General features: G+C 45.4%; 1 protein-coding gene across 4 annotated transcripts; it reads left to right on the top strand.

Moving 5' to 3' along the window:
* On the top strand, positions 1–26,829 carry eml6 (EMAP like 6). Of its 4 annotated transcripts, none has more exons than XM_077023491.1 (42): positions 1–1,123; positions 5,376–5,535; positions 5,629–5,727; positions 6,899–6,967; positions 7,411–7,596; positions 8,096–8,231; positions 8,750–8,951; positions 9,058–9,195; positions 9,290–9,546; positions 9,715–9,924; positions 10,066–10,233; positions 10,395–10,501; positions 10,786–10,886; positions 11,259–11,445; positions 11,688–11,793; positions 11,909–12,002; positions 12,082–12,182; positions 12,768–12,970; positions 13,159–13,270; positions 13,374–13,501; positions 13,638–13,779; positions 14,078–14,239; positions 14,464–14,595; positions 14,783–14,871; positions 15,064–15,231; positions 15,417–15,618; positions 16,364–16,490; positions 17,889–17,967; positions 18,080–18,209; positions 18,655–18,753; positions 19,034–19,054; positions 19,686–19,859; positions 20,950–21,158; positions 21,350–21,507; positions 21,827–21,941; positions 22,099–22,287; positions 22,828–23,000; positions 24,166–24,328; positions 24,725–24,828; positions 24,920–25,073; positions 25,232–25,332; positions 25,483–26,829. In XM_077023491.1, exons 1-42 carry the CDS (start codon positions 921–923, stop codon positions 25,505–25,507), a joined length of 5,883 nt encoding a protein of 1,960 aa, XP_076879606.1. In that variant the 5' UTR covers positions 1–920; the 3' UTR covers positions 25,508–26,829. The 4 variants fall into 4 exon arrangements, with proteins under 4 accessions (XP_076879606.1, XP_076879607.1, XP_076879608.1 ...); XM_077023492.1 differs by having other exon boundaries at positions 14,078–14,230; positions 25,483–26,828; XM_077023493.1 differs by lacking the exon at positions 19,034–19,054 and having other exon boundaries at positions 25,483–26,828.

The following is a 26,829-nucleotide window of genomic DNA, read 5'->3' as shown; positions in this document are numbered from 1 at the left end:
TACGCAAAGGCTTAATCCTAAACCGTATTTGAATCAGCATTACTGCGTAGAATTCGTTTCAGGGGGATTACCCATACATAACGGTTTTGTGATTTTTCGCCGTTAATAGTGCTGGCTGCTGATCATTTCGTGACACGCCTCATAAAACGAATATTTTTTTCATCGGGAGATGCGGATTTTTTTTTAGCTAAACTTAAAAAAGACGTTTGTCTTTGACGAGCCAAACACTCAGCGATACGGGACACTTGACAGAAAGCTGTCTGACCGATCGCTGGGATTTCGATGACAGGAAATACGGACTCCGTATATTAGTGCAGGAAATTAGCCTATGGAACCATCGTGAACTGGATGTTGTAACTGCGGTCATACGAGCTGCCCTGTGTCGCCTCATTGCCTGACAACGTCTGATCGAATGGATTCTCTAAGGTCCCGGGGTTGAAGAAGCGTAGATTTATGACTGATAAACTCAAACCTACTTACGATTGACGAACGGTCAGAGACTTGCAATATTTCTTCTAGTAGTTTTAGAATCTTGGGTTGAAAACAGTAACACGGATTATTGTTAGTGTCTGCCTAGGCCATCAATTCAGACATGAACGTTTAGGTGCATGTAGAGTGTGTTTCTCCAGCCTATATCTGTGGTTTCTTGTGAGCTCTAACCCCAGCTCCAACATTTATTCGTAAAATCGGGCATAACACATCTGACAGATTTTAATGACGCCAGTTGACTATCAGAACACGCCCCTCGCTTTTACAGGTAAACCCATAAATTGTTTTTTAGGGGAAAAAACAAGCCAACCAATAATACGCTGCTAGCAAACGCCTTCCCTCAGAATTTAGATTTGAGGGGGAACAGCAAGTTGAGTTCATGCGCACATGCTGCACGCTTGAAGTTGATGGTGCCTCTGAAAAACTGAACCATGAGCATGGCCGGTAAGACAGCTCCGCGCTGCCAGTTAAGACTGGAGTGGATTCACGGGTACCGGGGCCATCAGTGCCGTAACAACCTCTTCTACACCGCGGGGAAGGAGATCGTATACTTTGTAGCAGGAGTCGGCGTGGTGTACAACACAAGGGAACACACCCAGAAGTTTTTTTTGGGACACAATGATGACATTATTAGGTAAGACTAAGAAACTGCATCACAACAAAATCTACTTTTTCTCTCGGTAATACCAATCTAAGCATAATGATTTGTGTGCGACTTGCTGGTCTTTTGTTGCAGGTTACTAATATTTCTGGCCATGGCTTTTAACTTAGTACAAAACGTCGCAGTGATTTCTTCCGTAGGTATTCATTCATTCATACTGCATATCTATATATACCTGGTGACAACTGCTGAGTAGAGCGGATGATTCCATGTATTAACAAGGCGATCAATGCTTAATGCTTGCAAAGACCAATCAACAATCATAAGATTTAATCGCTATTTAAAGGTAGAAAACAACAAGACCTGCCCATGTTTCAATACACATTTATTGGTCCTTGTTACTTTCGTTACGGAAAGCGTTTCGGAGCACCGCAGCCTTTATTTCGGAACAAAAACGTGATTCACGCCCAGCGATTTGAACTATAGGGTTCTGTGGATATAACAATGTGCTCGCAGTATTTAACGTCTCTTTGTGTTCAAGAAGAAAAACACTCTCTGTCCTGGGGTGAGTGCTGGCCCGAGGAGATGAGGAGGAAACAGAGCAGTAAATGACCACGACATCTTCTGCCTCCTCTCGCCTCTAGGTGAACTTGGTCTGCTAAGAGAGCCATTAAATCCCATGCGTTAAGAACTGGGTTACCAAGGGTGCAGGACACCAAGTTATCTAGTTCGTGGTGAAGGATTTTAGAAGTCATGGCTTTGTACACTCTGCGAGGACGCAACACAAATGTATTACAAGCCATGCACGGGCTCTCTCGCCTATACCTCTTTTTTTCATCATATTGTTCTTCTCATGGACTCATGGCAAACTATCATTTCATTCACTGCTGTTATTGTCAGTGAGGTCATGAACATCTGAATGATAAAGTTATAGAGCAGATAGAGATCTTTATTAATGGCTTCACTATGCTAGAGTAATTGGTACTGTAATTGGCTTAAGTGTCTTCAAGTATAGGAATTCAACTGGCACTGTCTGTTTCACTGCCTGTATATGTGAGGAATGCCATGAGAAGTCATCCTTTGTTATGTAAGATGACTGCCGTCCTGACAGACTCTCCAACAGAACCTCCAGGGATGTGGATTGTCTCAGGGGTCTGGCTGCAACAGATGGACACAGTAACCTACCAATCTATACCACCTTGAGGCTTAAAGTTAAAAATAACACGCTGAAGACTATTTGGATGGAATTTACATAAAACTAGAACTAATACTATTTTTCACCCTCTCACGCGCACACACACAAACACACATACTGCTCTTTGTGAGACCTGCACCCAAGGGACAAAGGAATATACGCCAATACAGGCACAAATGTCCAAATCTCTGGCCATGGCGTATGAGGGCATTCTGAGGACTGAGTGTATTAACCCACTTAATCCTGTAGCCAGAGGGAGGTCAGAGGTCAGCTTTTTAAAGGCTCCATTAAGAGGTTCTGTATTCATGTTGCTTAGTGTAAGGGGAGTTTAAGGTATGAATACAGTTTTCTTCTTAATTCACTGGCTTGTGGTGTTCAAGTGTTTGTAGCAACATCACTTTTTGATCCTTCAGTAATACCTCTCTTTCGATCCATACAGGAGTGGCATACAGCATGGTGTCTGGGTCTTTTGCCTCTTTCTCAATCCATAGGTCATGGGGACGTTGGTACTGTTTAAAATATAACTAAGCTAGCCTAAGCTAAGCTAGCCTAGCTATAGCACACAGACTACTTAATGATCACACATACAGACTTTTCCTTTACGTGAGCCGTGAACGGCTCATTAAGACTTGGACACATCAATTACACTGCTACATATTTGTCCAAGATGGGCCACTGACTCCTTTAATGAGCTGCAGAAATTAGTCATTATATAGGATCCTCCCACAAATAGCTGTTGGATTTTCATTAGCCCTAAAACCTAATGAACTCCCAATTGAAGTGCATTCATATTTGAATGACCCAAATGAATAATTCATGTCCCGTCAGTCTGCAACATTCATCTTTCTCAAGTTAAACTAGTCATAAATCTAAACACAGGGGAAAATGTATTCACTTATTTGTCTTTTGATAAGCTGGGGGTGGAGCTTGAGACTGCTGTGATGGCACGGTATGCATGGAGGGACAGTGTCCCTGGCTCCTGACGTCTTCCGTAATGTCCGCCTGGACCTGCAATTTACTGTCCTCTGGAGTTGCTTCACTACGGAGCTTCTGTATCAGTGAGATGTCAACCTGGCAAACGGGGGAGGGGGTTGGGGGTGCCGATCCCCATTGCTCCCTGTTAATATGACAATTGTGAAATATCCTCATGAATTTTACATCACACACGTCAACGTAAAGCCACCATTATGCCGTCTAACAGGTGGCGCGTCCGGCTTTTGGGGTCCCACTTTTGGGGTCCCGCTTTGAAAGCTCAGGCAGCCCAGTCAAATAACATGATGCCTGGGCTGGAGGCATCGCAGACCTTTGAGTGACACTAACAAGACAGGCGGTCTTTAAGTCTGCCTAGTGGCTGGCAGTCTGCTTCAAACACACCCCCACCTTTTTTTTTTGTGCCGTTTTGCGCGTGCTGAGTTCTGTCTGGGGACAGTTGGAGAACACTAAGGCACTGCCAGGGCTGTGTCGTCATGGCGAGGCTTGGGATTTCTACGCCACCGCACAGCACCTTGAGCATGCAAAAGAGAGAGCTACCCCCGATCACACTCTCCTCCGAGCTCAGAAACTGGCAGAGGCATAGCCGCCTCTCTCTCTCTCTCTCTCTCTTTCTCTCTCTCTCTCTTCCACTCCCTTCCACTCCCTCTTTTTCTGTTTGAATTTGTGCACCTGTTCTTAGCCTCTGTCTATCTGTTTCAGTTTATCATGAGTAAACTGCTTCTAGAACTGTCCACACACACACACACACACACACACACACGTTTAGTACACATCCATGCACACCGCACACATTGAGCTACTATATGTACCAACCAACAGATTGTGCCTATCACAATATCAATTAAACCATGTGTGGTCTAAAAGCAGGAGTTTGAGGATGTCTCTGATGTTAAGCAGAGCTCTTGTCACACTTTGCCATGTACAGTGTTGTCATCAACATCATCTTCTTCTTCTTCTTGTTCATCATCAGTGTCAACTACTCCGGGATAAATTTTTTTACTGTGGCTGTACACACTCACACATGCACTTACAAACTAACATTATAATTAGTAACATAAGCACTTACATTTATATTTTAAAGCACTTATATACAGTATATTCATATTTTCTAAAGTTTTTATATACTACATACTAAAGCTCTTATATAGCCTACATTTATTTTTTAAAACTTTATATACATTTGTATTTTTTAAACTCATATACATTTATATTTTTAAAGCTCTTATATACATTTATATTTTTAAAGCTCTTATATACATTTTCTCATATCTATATTGGTTGACTGTTCTTGTAATGATGTGAGATGAAATCTTGGATTTCACACTGGTGTACATAGTGAGACTGAAAGTGTACTATCGCAGTTGTGCATCCCCTCCTGCACACACAGGCACACATACACACACACACACACACACACACACACACACACACACACACACACACACACACACACACACACCCTTTCCCTTTCCTCTGTTCCTCTGCCTTTGATCTGTTTTTCATGGCTCCTCTCGGCAGCTGTCCTGTGCGTTCGTCTGGTGACTTGATGGTGTGAAAGTGGATCTTTATACCGCTCAGGATGCAGCATACACTGCCTAACTGAAGATGTGACATGGTGTTCATCTACCCCCGCTCTGGTTCAGATTCTGAGTTCTGCTCCGAGGCGATCAGACCACCACGGCTCTCCAGATCCATGCTCACCACCCGTGGCCTCTAGCAGGGTTTTCCGTGGCCTCGGCCCACTCCTGGTGTTGAGTGTGGTGGCCACGACCTGCTGTAAATGCATTCTGGAGTCGTGCACTGCAAAATGTATTTATTTAAGTACTAGATCGGATCGCATCTGATAAGCCAGGCAACCGTTTAGACACATGTCTTCATTATTCCAAAGGCTTCCCAATGCATCTTTACTGTATAGAGTGGCATACCTGAGATTCCAATGTCATGAACCAGTGTCAGTTCAATGGGTCATTCTGGTTTTAATGACTTCCATGTGTTTTAATGGGAATTCCTTTAATTACATTTGTCATTATGCAGTCGTCACTGTCTTGCCAGCCAACGTTATTGTAATACAGTGTCTCTGTGTTGCCTCCACTGCAGTCTTGCTCTACACCCCGACAAGATCCAGGTGGCCACCGGCCAGGTGGGAAAGGACCCGTTTGTGTGCGTGTGGGACTCGTACACGCTCACCACCGTGTCCATCCTGCGAGACGCGCACACGCACGGCGTGGCCTGCCTGGCCTTCGACGCTGACGGCCAGGTGAGCGGCTCCCCCCAGGGCGTTCGCGCACGAACCTGCGGCAAGACGTCCCATCCGTTTTTGACCAGACGGTTTATCTCCCCTGGCCTTTAGCGTCTGGTGTCCGTCGGTCTCGATGCCAAAAACACGGTGTGTGTGTGGGATTGGAAGAAAGGTCGTGTGCTGGCTACTGCCACTGGACACTCCGACAGGGTAAGACTGCAATGATCCATTTTTTTGTTTTTTGTCTTCTAATCGGTTGCCTTATGAGTGTAGAGACGACCCCCCTGTCCCCTGTAAAAGAGACGTGAGAACTGTAATGTAGTGAGAGTGCCATGTGACTACGTGAGTGCTATAGTGTTGAAGATAAATGTGTGTTGTGATGGAGAGTCTGCATACATGAATATTAATATGTGCACTTGCACATGGGCTTATCTAGGATTGCTTTGTTGACATGGCAACTTCATGTCCTGGCATGTAAGTGTTAGTGTGTGTGTATGCACATGTTTAAGTTGTTTCAGTTTCTGTTTTGTGTACATGTGTTTGAATATATATGTTTTATATATATATGTTTCTGTAATATACATCGTACAGATATAGGAGCAGGTCAGGTCTCTCTCTCTCTCTTTTTCTCTCTTTCTGTCAATTTCTCCTTCGTTCTTCCTCTCTCCATGTCTGAGTGGACTCTGAAATGTCTGCTAAAGAGAGATATCAGGTGTCTTCTTGAGCTTAGCGATATGCATATTCTCCACTGCTGCGGTACTGAAGTCTCCTCCATCACAAAGCGATCCTTTAGAATACGGCTGGCACATGCAGCTTAGATATGGAGGATTTGTGCGACTGGTGCCTTCTTCCTGGTCTTCAGTGATGAGCCATAGCCTGCTTAACAACCATGTATTGAGTCCCAGTAAAACACCCCTTGGGCTACTGAAATCCTGAAATCACGACAGGATAAACAACTATTTGCATTTTAATGTATAAACCTCAGGATTAGCATTGCACCTGCTGAAGGATGGAACCTTTCAGATCACATGATCTGAAGGTCTCGTAAGTTCCTCTAACATCACAGGTCCTGAGGCAGTGGTAGCAGGGAACGAACAGATCTCACCCTACGCTTTGGGATACATCTGTCAGGAGAAGCTTCGTCTCCTAGACATGTGATAATGCAGATGCAGAGAGTGCTTACGGAGTTTAAATCATATCCATGGCTTTAGAGCATCTATGAGCTTGTGGTCTGTAGCTAAGATTGCTCCATCATATAACAACCAGGTGAGAACATCCAGCTGTTTGGTCAACATGTGCTGTTTACACTTCCAGGAAAAGTCTGAATACATGCAGACTAGGACTGATGGTGTGTTGCTGCCTGTCTCCACTGCTCTTTCAGATCTTTGATGTTTCTTGGGATGCCTTCCTGCCCCAGAGGCTTGTAAGCTGTGGTGTGAAGCACATCAAGGTGAGTCAGGCCTGCACTCTTCCCCTCCGATACAGCCTGCCAGTCGACGCCAATGGTCTCTGAAATGCCAAGCGAAAGCGTCCCCCGGGGGACTCTTTGTGGGAAGACGTGTCCTTCCCTGAACCCCATACCTCCTCTCTCTGTTCCAGCCCCATTCTTCTTTATCTTTCAAAAGAAAGCAATTACGGAAGCCGAGGGAGATTGAATACGACTAATTGCTTATTATTTCGCTTGTCTGTTTTAGATAAGAGCTGGAAAAACAGTATCAGGCCCCAACAGCAGTAGCAAGTTTGTCAGAAAGTGCATTACGGATAAGAAAAAGTCTCGCTGTGTGAAGTCCTCGCTCAATTCGAGCTGACTGTCACTGATTGGTCAGGGAGGACTGGAATTCATTAACTAAGATTTTTCTTCATCCTCATGATTTTCTTCTTTAACTCTCTCAGTTTTGGACGTTATGTGGCAACGCGCTGACGCCCAAAAGGGGCATCTTTGGGAAGGCAGGCGACCTGCAGACCATCCTGTGTCTGGCGACGGCCAAAGATGAGGTGACATACTCAGGAGCCCTCAACGGAGACATCTACGTGTGGAGGGGACTGAACTTGGTGCGAACGGTTCAGGCTGCGCATGGGGTGTGTGGAGATGCTTCTTCTGAATCCCCCTCTGACCAGACCGATCCGATCTAACGTGTTCTGCTTCCGTGAGCTGGTGATCTTCATGTGGTGTGTGTGTGTGTGTGTGTGTGTGTGTGTGTGTGTGTGTGTGCGCATTAGATGAAACATACATTCTGTAATATTCCTTCTCATGATGGCAGGTCTGGCACTTGTTCTTTCTTTCCTTTTCTGTCTGCTTACATTTACGGCATGTGGCAGACGCCCTTATCCAGAGCGACTTACATTTTTATCTCATTTTTATACAAGTCAGCAATTGAGGGTTAGGGCCTTGCTCAGGAGCACCTCAGTCATGGCCTCAGGTCTGGTAATCGAACCTTCGACCCTCCGGTCACAAGACCAGTTCCCTAACCGCCCGGCCATTACTGCTTCTCCCCCTACTCACTCTATCTATCTCAGTTCTGCTCTCTCTAGGCTAGTTCTTGCTGGGCATATGATCTAGCCTGTTCTGGGTCCGCAGGCTGGGATCTTCAGCATGTATGCGTGCGAGGAGGGCTTTGCCACGGGCGGCCGGGACGGCTGCGTGAGACTCTGGGACGTGGACTTCAAGCCCATCACCAAGATCGACCTCAGAGAGGCAGAGCAAGGATATAAGGGTGAGTCCTTCTCGCAGTCTCAGTCATTGCATTTTCAGATGTTGCTCACTTACCCTAGGGGTCTAGACAGAGCTGATCTAGCTGGCGCCACCATGTGGTGGCTAGTGGTGGTGGAGACAGCTGAAAAAGAAAGAGGGCACAGGTCCATATAAAGAATCCTCAAGCCAACCTAGTCAGCATGAGTAATACCTTACAGGCCGTAAGTGATTGAGCACAGAAGAATGGCTTGAAAGCCCACTGTACTCTTCCCCTGTGTTTTTACATTCATTTTGTTAATGTCTCAAAGCCCCAATCAGAATTTTCTCAAAAAGGAACTTTAATTGGGGTTTCCTCAGATTTAATTTTTTTACTGTCATATTTTTGAGCACTTAATTCACTGAGAAGTTTGCTATTTTTTGAGCACAAAATTCACTCAGACTCAAAGCATCTCTCTCTCTCTCTCTCTCTCTCTCTCTCTCTCTCTCTCTCTCTCTCTCTCTCTCTCTCTCTCTCTCTCTCCCTCTCTCTCTCTGCCTCAGGTCTGTCTATCCGCAGTGTCTGCTGGAAGGCCGACCGTATCCTGGCTGGGACGCAGGACAGTGAGATCTTCGAGGTGATGGTGAGGGACAGGGATAAGCCTCAGCTGGTCATGCAGGGTCACTCAGAAGGAGAGCTCTGGGCTCTGGACCTGCACCCCAAACAGACAATAGCAGTGACCGGCAGCGATGACCGTTCTGTCCGGTAAGCGGCCAGACTGGAGCTTTAAGGCAGTATCATTACTATGAAGAACATTCTGGAATGTTTGCTTCTCATGAACATCCGGCATGTTCTTTCGGGCCCGTGCCAGGCTCTGGAGTCTGTCGGATCACACGCTGGTGGCCCGCTGCAACATGGAGGAGGCCATCCGGAGCGTGTCGTTCAACAGCGACGGCTCGCAGCTCGCTCTGGGCATGAAGGACGGCTCCTTCACCGTGCTCCGTGTCAGGTAACACGGCTTCTCGACCCGCTTGTACTAGACCGAGTTACTCGTGCCTGACCGTTACCACAACGAATCCCCCCCTCCCCCGCATTGTCCATAGGGACATGACGGAGGTGGTGCACATCAAAGACAGGAAGGAGGTGATCCATGAGCTGAAGTTCTCTCCGGACGGCTCCTACCTGGCTGTGGGCTCCAATGACGGATTGGTGGACGTCTACGCGGTGGCCCAGCGCTATAAGAAGGTGGGGGAGTGCAACAAGTCCACCTGCTTCATCACCCACCTGGACTGGTCCGTGGACAGCCGCTTCCTGCAGACCAACGACGGCGCCGGGGAGAGGCTCTTCTACCGGATGCCAGGTACACCGGGGACAGTGCACCGCAAGATTTGCATTTGTTTCATTACATTAGCTATTGGTTGGAATCTTTGTGGTTTTTGGAATATGGCAGTCTAAAAGTGTCTTACAGTAAAGGTTGTGAATTATCTGAATGTCCTATTATTGGTGAAAAAGCTCTTTGCATTCATAGCTGGGAAGCACCTTCCTAAGGAGGAGGCCAAAGGGATCCATTGGATGACATGGACGAGTGTCTTGGGGCCCGAGGTTAATGGCATCTGGCCCAAGTACTCCAACGTGAATGATATCAACTCTGTGGATGCCAACTACAGCAATGCCGTCCTGGTGACGGGGGATGACTTCGGTCTGGTCAAGTTGTTCAGATTCCCGTGTGTTAAAAAAGGTCAGAAGGTTGTCCATTTGTTTGCGGCTAATGCTTTTGAAATCAAAACTCCTGCAGTTTTTGTTCTCAGGTGTTCTTTGATCTGTTTTGGTATGCGTCATACTGACCCCAGATACTCTCTGTACTAACATTAATTCACAGCTGCCAAATTTAAGAAGTATATAGGTCATTCTGCCCATGTGACCAATGTGCGCTGGTCACATGACCTGCAGTGGGTCGTGAGCACGGGTGGGGCCGACCACTCTGTGTTCCAGTGGAGGTTTCTGCCGGAGGGTGTCATGAATGGCGTCCTCGAACCACTTCTACAAGGTGACCATCTCACACTCAGACAACAAATGCTGAAATCTCTGAAATGCCAGTTACAAACCATGAAATCATGGTTCAACACTGCCGTGAACGACAAGACAGGCCTGTTAAAAGTAGTAGCTGTTGTGAAACTTTGTGGCACGCTACGCCTCCTCTCTCCACAGAGGGCTATGCTGACTCCAACAGCGGCGAGTCTGATTCAGACCTGTCCGACGTTCCTGAGCTGGACTCTGACATCGAACAGGAGGCTCAGATGAACTATGAACGCCAGGCAAGTCCGAGAGCTCTTCTCCCACACTGCTGCTTTTTCAGACACCACACATCTCTTGAGTTTGCATACCAGATGGAATATTTTTTTTTCTCCCAGTGCTAGTGGGATTCAGTGGCTAAAGCATGTAGCTCCAATTATATTCACAGCTGACTGGCCAGAAGCCCTCACCGCACCGCAGTTGCCCCTTCTCTATTTTCAGTGTTTGCATGTGTGTGTGTGTGTGTGTGTGTGTGTGTGTGTGTGTGTGTGTGTGTGTGTGTGTGTGTGTGTGTGTTTTGCTGCAGGTGTATAAGGAGGATCTCCCTCAGCTGAAGAAGAAGCTGGTGGGCTCTCTGAAGAGACAGAAGGCCCCAGACGAGGGTTTGCGTCTGCAGTTCGTCCACGGGTGAAGCTCTCCGTGCCTTTATCATTCTGTCTCATGTTCTTTACACTCTCGATATAAAAATAAAGAAATATGTTAAAGCTGGATGACATTCTTTTTTAATCACCTGACATGTAAACCACATGGCCAAAAACCTCCCGAGTCTCATTTTAGGTATGAGGGAATGTAAGTGTACATGAACTGGTGTGTTCTTTACTGAAAAATTAAGATTCAGTATGTGAAAGGATTTTGACCATTTAAGGCCACTAGTTTATATTAGTTTAATCAGTGAGGTGAGGCACAAAAAAGTGCTCTGAGCAGTAATTGAATTTAGGAAATGTGCTTTTTAAAAGCTATTTGCCTTGACCCTGTTTGGTGTGTCTCTCTTTTGTGCAGGTACAGGGGCTGTGATTGCAGGAATAATCTGTTCTACACGCAGACTGGGGAGGTGGTGTATCACGTGGCAGCTGTGGCCGTGGTCTACAACAGACAGCAGCACAGCCAGCGCTTCTACCTGGGCCACGACGACGACATCCTCAGCCTCTCCATGCATCCGCTCAAGGACTACGTAGCTACGGGTCAGGTGAGTCCACGCGGCCACCCATCGGAAATAGACTGCTAGGTACTTCACCAGAAATTACCAATCCAGTGCATAGAGACACACAGACGCTCAGGTCTTTGTTAATCATATATTTATGTGCTGCACAGATAAGATGAATTGCTGACTCTGTAAGTGTGTGTGTGTGTGTGTGTGTGTGTGTGTGTGTGTGTGTGTGTGTGTGTGTGTGTGTGTGTGTGTGTGTGTGTGTTGGTGTCCCTGTACAGGTAGGGCGAGACCCAGCCATCCATGTCTGGGACATTCAAACCCTGAAGTGTCTGTCTGTACTGAGAGGTCAGCACCAGAGAGGAGTGTGCGCGCTCGAGTTCACAGGTGCGTGTGTTTGTCTGTGTTCACAACGCCCCAGAAACTCGGGCCACACAAAACACGGTCTTGGCAGGACTAAGCTTGTTCGCTTTTTTTTTTTTTTTTGCCATGGCTCTTGTAGCCGACGGGAAGAGCCTGGTGTCCGTGGGCATCGATGACGGACACTCCATTGTGGTCTGGGACTGGAAGAAAGGAGAGAAGCTAGCCAGAGCCAGGTGAGAAATGAGCGCGTGTGAACTCCGCCCTCGCTTCTGAGATGGCAAGCGCATGAAACGAGCCAACGTGTCTCTGCAGAGGACACAAGGAGAAGATCTTCGTGGTGAAGAGCAACCCATTTCGCATGGACAAGCTGCTGACGGTGGGCCTGAAGCACATCAGGTTCTGGCAGCACACAGGTAATATAATGCAGGCTGTACACTGTAGTTTACACACGGGACTGTTTTGTGTGATCTAGTTATGGAGGTTGTGGGTTTGCATAAAAGGTTGTGGGTTTATTGAGAGGTTGTGGGTTTGCATAAAAGGTTGTGGGTTTGTATGAGAGGTTGTGGGTTTGCATAAAAGATTGTGGGTTTGTTTGAGAGGTTGTGGGTTTGCATAAAAGGTTGTGGGTTTGTTTGAGAGGTTGTGGGTTTGTATGAGAGGTTATGGGTTTGCATGAAAGGTGGGTTTGTATGAGAGGTTGTGGGTTTGTTTGAGAAGTTGTGAGTTTATTTGAAGATCCTTTGAGTTTTACATGGGCCCTTACAGAAGAGCCTTGTAACAGGAGTACATACACAATACATACACAATACATATACAATAGATACGCAATACATTACACAATACACAATACAATATTTTTTATTCTTATTTTTAATATTTGTTTTATTTGTCAATATTAAAGACTTACAGTGTAAGACAGTGTGCTTAGTAGGAACATTTAATAAATATATGGTTATGGATGTTGTATCTCTGTATACACCCACTCCTTCTTGCTGCAGGTGGAGGTTTGACGTGTAAGAGGGGAATATTTGGCAACCTGGGCAAGCAGGAGACCATGATGTCAGCGTGCTACGGGCGCTCGGAGGACCTGGTGTTCTCCGGCGCCATGACGGGCGATGTTTACATCTGGAAGGACACCTCGCTGATGAAGACCATCAAGGCTCACGACGGACCCGTGTTCGCTATGTGCTCTCTGGACAAGGTACAACTGAACAAGGCTGCTTAGCCAAGAGAACAACCTTCAGCAAATGTAGAAACGTGGCACCTCTCCTCACTATCTGTCATGGTGTGCATACGCACTGCTCTGGAGGAGACACCAATCAGACCTCCTGCTTTTGTATATGGCGCCGGCTAATCTAGTGCCGCTACTGTGAACTGCGCATCCCGCAGGGCTTCGTGACCGGCGGGAAGGACGGGATCGTGGAGCTGTGGGACGAGATGTTTGAGAGGCGCTTGAAGACGTACGCCATCAAGAGGGCTGCCCTCTCTCCATCCTCTAAAGGTACAGCTCGCGTCCATGGGCCGTTGGTGTAGTCCCTGCGGTTGACAGGTGTGTAGCCTGAAGCAGTGGGGAGGTGAGCGTGGGCGTGTGGCTGTGTGTGCAGGGCTGCTGCTGGAAGATAACCCCTCCATCAGAGCCATCACCCTGGGCCACGGACACATCCTGGTGGGCACCAAGAACGGGGAGATCCTGCAGATCGACAAGAGTGGCCCCATGACCCTCCTGGTGCAGGTAGGAGCGCCGTGCCACGCTGTGTGGAGCTGAGATGAATACGCCAGTGAGGGAAATTAATATTTGTGTGTGTGTGTGTGTGTGTGTGTGTGTTTGGGTGTGTTTTTGGGTGTGTGTGTGTGTGTGTGTTGTGTAGGGTCATATGGAGGGCGAGGTATGGGGTCTTGCTGCTCACCCTCTGCTGCCTATATGTGCCACTGTGAGTGATGACAAAACCCTCCGCATCTGGGAACTGTCTGCCAACCATCGTATGGTGGCTGTTCGCAAACTCAAGAAAGGTGTGTTAGTCCTCCGCAGTAGCCTGACAACATGTATCTACATGAAATAAAAAATATTCAAATAATAAAGCATGTCTAAACTATGCAAGCATTGTATTAAATTATTTTTAAATGCAGATAGCTTGTGTGTGTGTGTGTGTGTGTGTGTGTGTGTGTGTGTGTGTGTGTGTGTGTGTGTGTGTGTGTGTGTGTGTGTGTGTGTGTGTGTGTGTGTGTGTGTGTGTGTGTGTGTGTGTGTGTGTGTGTGTGTGTGTGTGTGTGTGTGTGTGTGTGTGTGTGTGTGTGTGTGTGTGTGTAGGTGGTAGATGCTGTGCCTTCTCCCCAGATGGGAAAGCCTTAGCTGTGGGTCTGAATGACGGGAGCTTCCTGGTGGTGAACGCAGACACGCTGGAGGACATGGTGACCTTTCACCACAGGAAAGAAATCATCTCTGACCTCAAATTCTCTCAAGGTAACATCAGTGAGTATGTGAGAGAGCATTCTGGCCCACCTCACACCTTAGATGAATTTACATGTAGGTAAATATGCAAATGTATAGTAAATGTATGTAAATCTGGAGACCTCTACTTCGTGAGAGATCTGATCATTCTCCACCCACACTGCCTAACTTGAAACGAGGTAGAGAATCCACAGAGCTCACGTTGACTGTGATCTGACCTGCGGCATTTTGTGTCCTTCGTGAAGATGCTGGAAAGTATCTGGCCGTGGCCTCCCACGACTGCTATGTGGACATCTACAATGTTCTGACGAGTAAGAGAGTGGGAATCTGTAAGGGCTCCACCAGCTACATCACCCACATCGACTGGGACACCCGCGGTGAGGCCAGTGTGCAGGAGACCATGCCAGATCCAAAAATTTTCCAATATATATTAAAATGCTATATGTCAGTAAACCAGCATGTGCAATGAATAATGTATGAGTAGTGTATGAATATACATATCAGTTAATCCGTGTCCTCCAGCGAAAAATACGGCACCTGTTACCTTCTCACGTTCGATTTCAGGCAAATTGCTGCAGGTGAACACTGGTGCCAAAGAGCAGTTCTTCTTTGAAGCTCCTCGTGGGAGGAGGCAGAACATCTCAGCTGCTGAGGTAAAGGGCAATCCGTACGGATCAGGAGAAAGATGTTCATCTTGAAGGGACCGCAGTGTACAATCTGTGTATGTGTGCGTGTGTGTGTGTGTGTGTGTGTGTGTGTGTGTGTGTGTGTGTGTGTGTGTGTGTGTGTGTGTGTGTGTGTGTGTGTGTGTGTGTGTGTGTGTGTGTGTGTGTGTGTGTGTTCAGTTTGAGAAGATGGAGTGGGCTTCATGGACGTCCGTCCTGGGCCCCACGTGCGAGGGGATCTGGCCCACACTTAGTTTCGTCAATGCCTCATCACTTACCAAAGACAGGAACCTGCTGGCTACCGGCGACGACTTTGGCTTCATCAAACTCTTCGGCTTCCCCTGCAAGGTAGCTGACGTGGCGGCACGTTTCATACCACGCCGGCGTGGCAGGGTCACTGGTTGTGTGGGGCAAGGCTGCATGATGTCTAGGGAGGGATTATGGGAGTGTGCAGTGTGCGGGGCGTGAACGGGGTCTGAATGGGGCGAGCGTCCGTGAGGGCCAAAAGCTGCTACTGCCTCTGTTCCCTGCAGGGTCAGTTTGCCAAATGTAAAAAGTATGTGGGCCACAGTGCCAACGTGACGAACGTGCGATGGTCCAATGACGACACCATGCTGCTGTCCGTGGGCGGGGCAGACACCGCGCTCATGATCTGGACGAGAGAGGGGATTGGTCCACGTGAGAGCAAAGCTGTCGACAGTGAGGAGTCCGATGATGACGCGGAGGAAGATGGAGGTGTGTGCGTGTGTGTCTGTCTGTGCTGTGATCCACACATTTTACTTGACAGTTCCAAACAGTTAAATCCCATCCATCCATTATCTTTACCGCTTTATCCCACTTGTCGGGGTCACAGGGGGGCTGGAGCCAATCACAGCATCATCGGTCAAAGTCGGAGTACACCATGAACAGTTCACCAGTCCGCCACATGGCCAACACACACACTCACACCAAGGGGCAATTTAGAGTGCAACCTCTGTCTTTGAACTGTGGGAGATAACCAGAGTACCCGAGGAAAACAGGGAGAACATGCAAACTTCACATAGAACCGGGTCTAGAACCAGGTCTAGACCTGTAATGTGGAAGCCAGATGTTACAGTGGCAGTGAGAGACTCCTTTGATTAAAGGAAGAAAACTTAGAAGGATTAAACTCAAAGCTTGAAGCTGTTCTCCATTAGACCAACTGGATATACAAAATGAATAAATGAAACCAACTGTAAATTAAAATAAAGTGACAACTACGGTGTGTCCAGTTGGCCAGATAGTTCAAGACCAGGTAAAGTGAGACCAGGTAGTCCAGGATCAGGTAAGGTAAGACCAGAAAGTCCAGGTTTAGGTAAGGCAGGTGGGAGTGGTCAGGTTAAGCATGTCAAGGTGGACAAATGAAATCACTTGGCAGTAATGATACAGCCATCAAATAAACTAAGGTCTTTCTCTCTCTGTGTGCGTGCGTGCGTGTGTGTGTGTGTGGGTGTGTGAGTAGGATATGACAGCGATGTGGCCAGAGAGAAAACCATGGATTACCCCACTAAAATCTACGCTGCCAGCATTAGAGAGATGACAGGCATTAAACCTCACCAACAGCAGAAGGAGATTCTAGTGGATGAACGGTAATCACTACAGACCTGCTGCACCTCCTTTAGCCAGCAACCTCCATTAGAGCATTTACTAAACCTCTGGAGTAGCTGGATGGATATGGCTCCAGTGCGACCAAACACCTTCCCACACACTCTGACACCATCTCACACTCTCTCACATCCTTTCACACCCTCTCACACCATCTCACACCCTCTTATACCTTTCACACCCTCTTACAACCTCTCATACCCTCTCACACCTTCTCACACCTTCTCACACATTTTCACTCCCTCTCACACCCTCTCACTCCCTCTCACTCCCTCTCACACCCACTCACACCCACTCACACACAGTAAAACTGGCAGTGTTATATTAACACTTAAAGTGTTGATTTTAACACTATTCGGGAGCTTATATGGTCCCACTCTACAGAGAGTAAAATTTACTCTGATAGAAGTGTTACATTTTCAGTGTTAATTTTACAATAAATAGTGTTAATAAATAACTCTTGCAGTGTACAATGTTACTCTGGCTAGTGTTGTTTACATTTAACACTCGGGGTCATTTAACACTTAAAGTGTTATTTTTACTCCACTTGGTAAGTGTAACTAAAACTATTCTTTCCAGTGTTAAACTTATTTCATTGTTTCTACTATTATTATTTAAAGTCACTTACAATTAAAACATGCAACAAAACATTTTCTTGTTCAAAAACAATTTTTATTAAAACACCTCATTAAAACTTGCAGCAAAAATCTGACGACAGTGCACAATCACACTTGAAACTGCTTGTGCTGTAGACCAGCGTTTCTCAACCAGGGTGCCGCGGCACCCTGGGGTGCCGTCTGTCTTCCTCAGGGGTGCCGTCAAAATATTCTGATGTGAAAAAAACTATAGTGTTAAAAGTTGAAGTTTATATACTCTTTAAATCGCTTTAAAACATAAAAAAATTTGGTGGGCGTGAGCTACATAGGATACGTAGGAATTCTGGGAGAAACTCTGTCAGGTGTTGATTTTAAACTCAACACCATACAGAGTTAAACAAATTTAACTCCCCGGAATAACACCAACTCTTTTGGGAAAAAACACTATCTAGAGTAAACAAGTGTTGAATTAACACTTGTTGGTGTTGTATTTTTAACAGGCAACACCAACACTGGAAATTTAACACTTCTGAATTTGCTGTGCACCATCTCACACCATCTCACACTCTCTCACACTCTCTCATACTCTCTCACACTCTCTCACACCATCTCACACCCTCTCACACCCTTTTACACCCTCTCACACCATCTTAAAACCTCTCACACCCTCTCACATCCTTTCACACCCTCTCACACCCTCTTACACACTTTCACACCCTCTCACACCCTCTTACACCCTTTCACACCATCCCACACCCTCTCTCTGTGTTGGTTTGGATCCTGTAGGCCCCCAGTAAGCAGAGCTGCCCCGTTACCAGAGAAACTGCTAAAAAATAACATCACCAAGAAGAAGAAACTAGTGGAGGTTTGTGACACTTTATGGGCATTACACATACAGCTGGACAAATGAATCTAGTGTGTGACTGTGTGACTGTTTGACTGTGTGGGTGTGTGTGTGTGTGTGTGTGTGTGTTTAGGAACTGGCACTTGATCATGTCTTTGGATACAGAGGCTTCGATTGCCGTAATAATCTGCACTACCTCAACGACGGAGCTGACATCATCTTTCACACAGCTGCTACAGCTGTCATCCAGAACCTCTCTGCTGGTACTTAAGGCACTTCAGTCTCACACAGCGCTGATTCAGGATCAGCCTGATTTCGATCAGTGACTGATTTGAGCTTCCTGAGATTGAACACAAACCTGTCCTTAGATCTGTGCTGTCCATACAGTAGGCGTGCTAAAGCATTGGTTGTGCTGACTCCTTGAGGATGTGCAGGGAACTGCAGGTCGTCTAATAAATTACAGCACTCATCACATGATTAAGGAAAGATGATTAAGGAAAGATTCTCAGTAACATCACATATATTAACTGCCACTTGGCCACTTTAGTATTATTATTACACTATAATAGTTTATGCACTAATACCAATCATTTCATGGTTCCAATATCATTTCTTTCTGTGATCAGATGCAAAGCACTTTGTAAGTCGCTCTGGATAAGAGCATCTACTAAATGCCGTAAATGTAAATTTCTTCTTGACCTGCCACAGGTACACAGAGCTTTTACCTGGAACACACAGATGACATCCTCTGCCTCACTGTCAACCAACACCCCAAATATCTAAACATCATTGCCACAGGACAGATAGGTGGGTTGCCTTTTCCCTGCGGGCTTCCTGCAGGACGTGTCACTGCTGTGTGTGAGGCAGCGTCCATCCCCGTTGTAGTCATTATCATTTGCTTTAGCACACTTTTCCTTCTTTCAAACGTGTTCTGCTTTCTTATCATGGTCGTGATATCAAATTTGTTTATGATTTTGCCAATTTTATTTTTTTTATCTGGCATTTCTGGACCTGAAGCACCTTCTCATGGCTTCTTTTTTTTCCTTTGGCCACGCTCTCATTCCCTCACCTACACCTCACCACTCAGGCGAGATCACTGATCTGCCAGGTAAGCTGGAACTACATCCCCCATAGTGCACTGCAGTATGGTCTCCCTCACCTAAGGCAAACAAAGGACTACCATAGTCCAGTGGTCCCTCTGTATTTCTATTCATTCCCTGTGCATTAAGTGTGTGGATCTTGAAGTTATGGAACCTTCCTACGTATGTAAACGTTTAGCATCCCAAAACAACAAAAGCCAAAAACTGGCCATCGACTTGCATGAGTCATCCAGGATTCAGAAGTGTTTTCCTTTTGTGTCTTTTAGCATGGTGCTATGGGACAGATTAACAACAAGGTTTAAAGCCATGTTGTATTGCATTGGCATGTGTTTGCTACATCTGTGTCTTTTAGACTCCATTAGACTGTCCGTGCCTGTTGTGTTGCAATGATCCCAAACTGATCTGAGATTTGTCGTTTTTTATGCCTTGCTGTCCTGATTCAGGTAACTAGAGATCAGTATTAAGAAAGGAAGACGGAGTTTGGGGAATCCAAACTACACTGTGCGGATAGATGCTGACTCCGCTCCTGTGTGTGTGTGTGTGTGTGTGTGTGTGTGTGTGTGTGTGTGTGTGTGTGTGTGTGTGTGTGTGTGTGTGTGTGTGTGTGTGTGTGTGTGTGGGGTGGATGGATGTGTGTAGGCCTGGCTCCCTCCATCCATGTGTGGGATGCGATGAGCAAACAGACGCTGTCTGTGTTACGTTGCTCCCACACTAAAGGTGTCACTTACGTCAACTTCAGCGCCACTGGGAAATTGCTGCTGTCTGTGGGAGTGGACCCCGAACACACCATAACCGTGTGGCGCTGGCAAGAAGGTGTGTGTGTGTGTGTGTGTGTGTGTGTGTGTGTGTGTGTGTGTGTGTGTGTGTGTGTGTGTGTGTGTGTGTGTGGTAGTAGTGGTAGTAAAAGTAGTAGTAGTGGTAGTAAAAGTATAGAATTAGCGATAGGAGTAGTAATAGTAGTAGTAGTAGTAGTAGAATAGTAGTCGTAGTAATTGTAGTAGTAGAATAGTAGTACTAGTAGTAATAGTGTAGTAGTAGTAGTAGAATAGTAGTAGTTATTGTAGTAGTAAATAGTAGTTGTAGTAGTAGTAGTAGTAGAATAGCAGTAAATAGTAGTAGTAGTAATTGTCATAGTAGTAGAATAGTAGTAATAGCATTAGTAGTAGTAGAATAATAGTAATAATTTTAGTATTAGTAAAATAGTAGTAAATAGTTGTAGTAGTAGTAGTAGTAGTAGAATAGCAGTAAATAGTAGTAGTAGTAATTGTCATAGTAGTAGAATAGTAGTAATAGCATTATTAGTAGTAGAATAATAGTAATAATTTTAGTATTAGTAAAATAGTAGTAAATAGTAGTTGTAGTAGTAGTAGTAGTAGAATAGCAGTAAATAGTAGTAGTAGTAATTGTCATAGTAGTAGAATAGTAGTAATAGCATTAGTAGTAGTAGAATAATAGTAATAATTTTAGTATTAGTAAAATAGTAGTAAATAGTAGTTGTTGTAGTAGTAATAGTAGTAGAATAGCAGTAAATAGTAGTAGTAGTAATTGTCATAGTAGTAGAATAGTAGTAATAGCATTAGTAGTAGTAGAATAATAGTAATAATTTTAGTATTAGTAAAATAGTAGTAAATAGTAGTTATAGTAGTAGTAGTAGTAGAATAGCAGTAAATAGTAGTAGTAGTAATTGTCATAGTTGTAGAATAGTAGTAATAGCATTAGTAGTAGTAGAATAATAGTAATAATTTTAGTATTAGTAAAATAGTAGTAAATAGTAGTTGTAGTAGTAGTGGTAGTAGTAATAGTAGTAGTTGTAGTAGCATAGCAGAATAGTAATAATAGCAGAATACTAGTAGTAGTGTAACATTCCAGGCATGTTTTAAGGCTGACTTCACCCACTCCGCAGGAGCTAAAGTGAGTAGCAAGGCGGGCCACTCCGACCGGATCTTCGTGGTGGAGTTCCGACCCGACTCTGACACCCAGTTCGTGTCAGTGGGGATCAAGCACATCAAGTTCTGGACGCTGGTGGGGGGCTCCCTGCTCTGTAAGAAGGGCGTGCTGGGCTCCGTGGAGGAGGGGCACATGCAGACCATGCTGTCGGTGGCCTTCGGCGCTGTGAGTCAGCACAGATACGCACCACACACCTGCCACACAAACGCCAGGTTATATCTGCATAGTGTAACCGCCGGAGAAACACACTGAGCACTTCTCCGGTTCGTTTTGGTGTTGGGTGCAAACATGTACGCCTGCATTGCTACATCACTGCTGTGATGCGTACGGTGGTGTCTGATCCCCGTGTGCTGTAGAATAACCTGACCTTCACGGGGGCCATCGATGGCGACGTGTACGTGTGGAGGGATTATTTCCTGGTGCGGGTGGTAGCCAAAGCTCACACGGGTCCCGTTTTATCCATGTACACCACCCTACGAGATGGCCTCATCGTCACTGGGGGCAAAGAGAGACCGTGAGTGCATCAGCCGTGTGTGTGTGTGTGTGTGTGTGTGTGTGTGTGTGTGTGTGTGTGAGGGAGAGAGAATGAGGGTTTATACGTATCCAATTGGGTGGATGTATAGGAGGTTAATATAAATCTAATAACTCTGTGCGTGTCTGTGTATGTGTGATTGTGTGTGTGTAATTGTGTGTGTGTGTGTGTGTGTGTGATTGTGTGTGTGTGTGTGTGTGTGTGTGTGTGTGTGTGTGTGTGTGTGTGTGTGTGTGTGTGTGTGTGTGTGTGCGTGTGCGTGCGTGTGTGTGTGTGTGTGTTTGATGTGTACCCCGCTCAGGACTAAAGAGGGGGGAGCAGTGAAGTTGTGGGATCAGGAGATGAAGAGGTGTCGTGCGTTTCAGCTGGAGACTGGCCTCCCTGTCGAGAGTGTCAGATCTGTGTGCAGGGGAAAGGTGTGTGTGTTTGTGAGGAAAGGTGTGTGTGTTTGTGCGTTTGTGCATGCGTGTGTGTGTGTGCATGCGCGTGCATTTGGGCATGTGTTTAAAAGGGCCAAATGAATATACTGGTCTTGATTCTGCATGAAAGGGTAAGTGTATGGTTAACTTGCAGGGTAAGATCTTAGTGGGGACGAAGGATGGAGAGATCATTGAAGTGGGAGAGAAGAATGGCGCCTCTAACACCCTGATAAACGGACACACTCAGGGCCGCATCTGGGGCCTGGCCACACACCCCTCCAAAGACGTCTTCATCTCAGCCAGTGACGATGGCACCATCCGCATCTGGGACTTAGTGGATAAAGTAAGGCATTCTGGGATATTTTTTGCAAAAACAACGGCAACAAGTGTGGTTGAGCAATTTAGGTTAATAGTTATAGGTTAAAAGTTACGTTAACTATTTATTAGATTTCAAATGCTATAATTCTATGGAAATTATTTGATGTCATGCCAACAAGCCGCTCCACCCCAGGAACAGCGAAACAAAACTCATTGATTAGCAAGCCACGCCCACCTTGTTCATCAACTCCAGAAGACTAATGTCCTACATCTGTCATTGTCCATTAGCTTCCCCGTTTGATCCCTCTCTCCCATCTTCTCTGCTAGGCTAAACATGGTGAGCATGACCCTGGTGTTTCATCTCTGGTGGGCTTTGATTCTTTATTTGTATCTGTTTTACCATCCTCTGTCTGCAGTTTTTGAATCTCTGCTGTCTGGTTTTTGACTCTGCTTTTGGGCTATACTGTCTTCCGCTGCCCGCTCTGGACACCTCACTTTTGGATCCCTGTCTTCTGTCATGAGATCCCAGACTCATATGTGCACCTAACCACAAGTTTCCTTCCAGAAACTTCTGAACAAAGTGAGCCTGGGCCACCCAGCCAAGTGCACGGCGTTCAGCCCCAGTGGCGAAATGGTGGCCATTGGGATGGAGAATGGCGAGTTCATCGCTCTGCTGGTCAACTCACTCACCGTGTGGGGCAAGAAAAGGGATCGCAGTGTAGCCATACAGGATATACGGTCAGACACACACGCGCAAGAAACCCCCCCCCCCCCCCACACACACACACACACACACACCACATTATGATAATTGCATGGTGGAATGCAGTGTGCATTTGTGTAAAACGTTCATAGCAACACTGCTCGACTGGTTCTCAACTGACCTCGGAGCAGCTGTTAAATGTCATGAATTTGTCCGCTAGCCTGGCTTCTGGCGTCTTCCTAATGGTACGTGACACTTTTACGTCCAAGTACTCTGCTCAGTCAGATGCTGAACTCAGAAGTGTCACATAGTGTAATTACCCTTGAACATAAATGGTGTTGATACTCCTATTAAAGAACAAGCTTAAAGAATGCCTTAGGTTTCAATATTACAGCTTAATTATAGTTTAATCATTAATGTTTGCCCAACTGGGCCACTTTAAAACTGTCACGTGCACAGGAGAAGAATTAAAGTTAAAGTTAAGAATTAAATAAATATAATAAAAGCACCCTTAATGGGAACAAAGTGCAGAGTAAAAATGAAAGCGGTGTTGAAACACGATCGATTCACGCCAGCTGTATTAAAGACCTTGCAGAGCAGGAAGGTCCTTTATCCCCCGGCATGCAGCGTTCAAGGTAGTATTACTGACGCTGTGACGTTTCATTCCTTGTGTGACGTGAGCGGCAAGCTATAAAAGCACACGTCTTTTACGATGCGGTCGATAGGTGGCAGTGTTAAGCTGGAGACGCAAAATCACTGGCGCTTAAACTCGTTTACTAGAAGCTATACTGGGTGTTGACGTACACGAACAGGGGGACGTTTTACTTATTTCATTAATCATAAAAGTTTGAATACTTTATACATTTAATTGTGTGAATCAATATTTTACCTCATTCAAGTACATGGGTTACAAATAAAAACATTCTTTAATCGGGTTAGAATCTGTGTCTGTGGGGTGGGGGGGGGGGGGTGTATTTTTCTATTTTATGAACTCCACAAAAAATTTGGTTCTGGTTACAACCCTGATCACACATACATCAAACATTATGAATCAGTGTTACACAAACACAACAAAACATTTCCTTCACTAGAAATTGAGTGAAGCTATAGGTTATTAAAAAAATGTAATGAACAAATGTTTATGGGTGCGTTTGGGTGCAGTCTCTCTGGGTGGCAACCCCACGTCTTATTTTATTGCAGGTTCAGTCCTGATAGCCGTCTTTTGGCGGTTGGATCAGTAGAGGGCGCTGTGGATTTCTACGACTTGACACTGGGGTCCTCTCTCAACCGCATCGGCTACTGCAAAGACATCCCGGGTTTCGTCATCCAGCTCGACTTCTCCGCCGACAGCAAGTTCATCGCGGTCTGTAGCAGTGTGCTGGCTCATCTACTACCCATTTAATAATCGCTTATATCAATCTTCTTTATGCTAATTCAGGCAGTTATCCCATTAGAACTGGGCACACAAGGAATTTGTCTCGCAGCAAGTGTACAAACACTGCAGACAGTATGCTCTGGCTTTGTTCTGTTGATGCTTCTGCATTCAGCTTTGTCACCTACTCGTGTGGTCGTCCAGGATATTTGCTCCCATCAAGATTACAAGGGCGTTCTACTTAGCAATGTTCCAGACATTTGGCACGAACCCATGCAGAACGCTTTATCTGTGTCTGTTTTGTTTGTGTAGATTGCATTTGCTTTTGAACTCTTTGAGTGCCCAGTGCTGAAGCCAATCTGAACGTATCCCACTATCCCTCTCCAGGTTGCTACGGGATGCTATAAGCGGCAGGTGCACGAGGTGCCTAGCGGGAAGACAGTGGCAGAGCACGCAGTTACGGAGAGGATCACGTGGGCCACGTGGACCAGGTAAGGCACGTGCGCCTTATCCCGAGCCGCTCTTAAGCAACAAGTACGTTCACGTGTGCAATAGGTCAGTGGCTCTGTCACTAACCCACAGTGTCCTGGGTGAGGAGGTGCTTGGCGTGTGGCCTCGCAACGCTGACAGGGCCGACGTGACTTGTGCCTGCGTGTCTCACGCGGGGCTCAACACGGTCACCGGTGACGACTTTGGCCTCGTCAAACTCTTCGACTTCCCCTGCTCTGAGAAGTTTGTAAGTGATGGTTTGCATCGAATGAACTTTGCACATCATAGCCATATATATATATATATATATATATATATATATATATATATATATATATATATATATATATATATATATGTGTGTATATGTGAGCTTTAAATATATGTCTCATTTTATACACGCAGGCCAAACACAAGCGTTACTTTGGCCACTCTGCTCATGTGACCAACATCCGCTTCTCTTACGATGACAAATACGTGATAAGCGTTGGAGGCAACGACTGCAGGTCAGCGGGCATAATAACATCCTGGTTGTTTTGCCTCCGTCTTAAACAGTCATCCTCTCTCCTTATCTCTCTTTCCCTCTCATCTTTCGCAGTCTGGCATGGCAGTTATCATCTTTTAAACTAACATTACCCTCTCTCTCCCTGTCTCAGTATATTTGTATGGAGATGCCTGTGATGAGAGCTCGCCCATTACGCTGGATAGCTCAACACCAAACCACATTCAAGAGGGATTCCTCCCCAGTACCTCCAGTAGCTGAATGCTGCACACACCCCCAATGCTGCATGTGGACCGGACAAGACTCGAGCGGACCACGCTGTCATCCTGTGGCAGGAGCCGCGTGGTCGTCACCGTGCCATCAAGTGTGATATCTGTGTTCTTATGCATTTTCACAAATGTTGAGTAAAAAAATAATTTAAAAAAAAGTAACAATCATGCCAATATTTCAAATACATAAATGCATTAGTATTTGGTTTTGACATCAAGTGCCTTAAATGCAGTCTGCTGAATTTTGTCCATCAAGTGATTATGATGCATATCTGGTGCTATATGGATCATCGTGATTTAGGGCTTTGAAAGGTCTGGAAAACTTCATCATGTGTTATGCAACTTTAAAACTTTTTTTATATATATATATTTCGTACATTAATGTCAGATACATCCTGTTACTATAACTCTTCCTCTCACATAATGTTTATCCAAAAATTTGTTACTCAGGAGCCTGTTAAGGCATAAGTACTGTAAGTCAATATATGTAGATGTTATTTTCAATGTGTGCTATTTTTGTTAAAAAATCACACTTATTTTTTAATGTACGTATGCATTTATGTATGGAGTATGCACCTTGGTTGGTTAATCATACAGTCTTACAGACAATGAAAACTGCAAAAACTATCAAATCTCTCAAAACGTAGTAAAAAGCCTGTGTAATGATGTCGTATGGAATAGGTCCGTATTATCAAGTAATAGCTGTTGGTAGCCAGTGGTGTAATGTCAAAAGTGTCTCTTGTGTACAGATATCAAAAATAATATCTGTAGTTTATATGTTGGTTTTTGCAATGTATGTCAAAATATAGATATGTAATTAAAAGATCAAATTAGTGCATGATGTTGACAGTTCAAGTCTGATGTATTAATATATTTCAAAAGGTGAATGAATAGTGTTAATGTAGACATTAAAATATATTTATTTTACAATGAAATGAAGAACTGTTGTGATGCTCTGTAATGCCATCTCACCCATGTTCGTTTCATTTGAGACAAAGTAAATAGACGTGCTTCAGTGTGCCAGCAGCAGTGGACATGAATACCAAACTGTTCACAGGTCCAGCAAGCTTTGTCGTTTTCATCAGAATTTACAACTGGTTTTGCAAGCAGCAGTATTATTATTATTATTATTGATGCTCTATAGATTTCTGTAAATCCTTAACTGTTTTTTTCCACCTTGTGACGTGACGTACATATGTAGGCTGTGGGAGAGAACTGAGCGGGTCGTGAAG

Source organism: Brachyhypopomus gauderio, chromosome 12 (assembly GCF_052324685.1).
Source record: "Brachyhypopomus gauderio isolate BG-103 chromosome 12, BGAUD_0.2, whole genome shotgun sequence".
Classification (NCBI taxonomy): Eukaryota; Metazoa; Chordata; class Actinopteri; order Gymnotiformes; family Hypopomidae; genus Brachyhypopomus; species Brachyhypopomus gauderio.
This window is presented reverse-complemented; position numbering and strand designations above follow the sequence as displayed.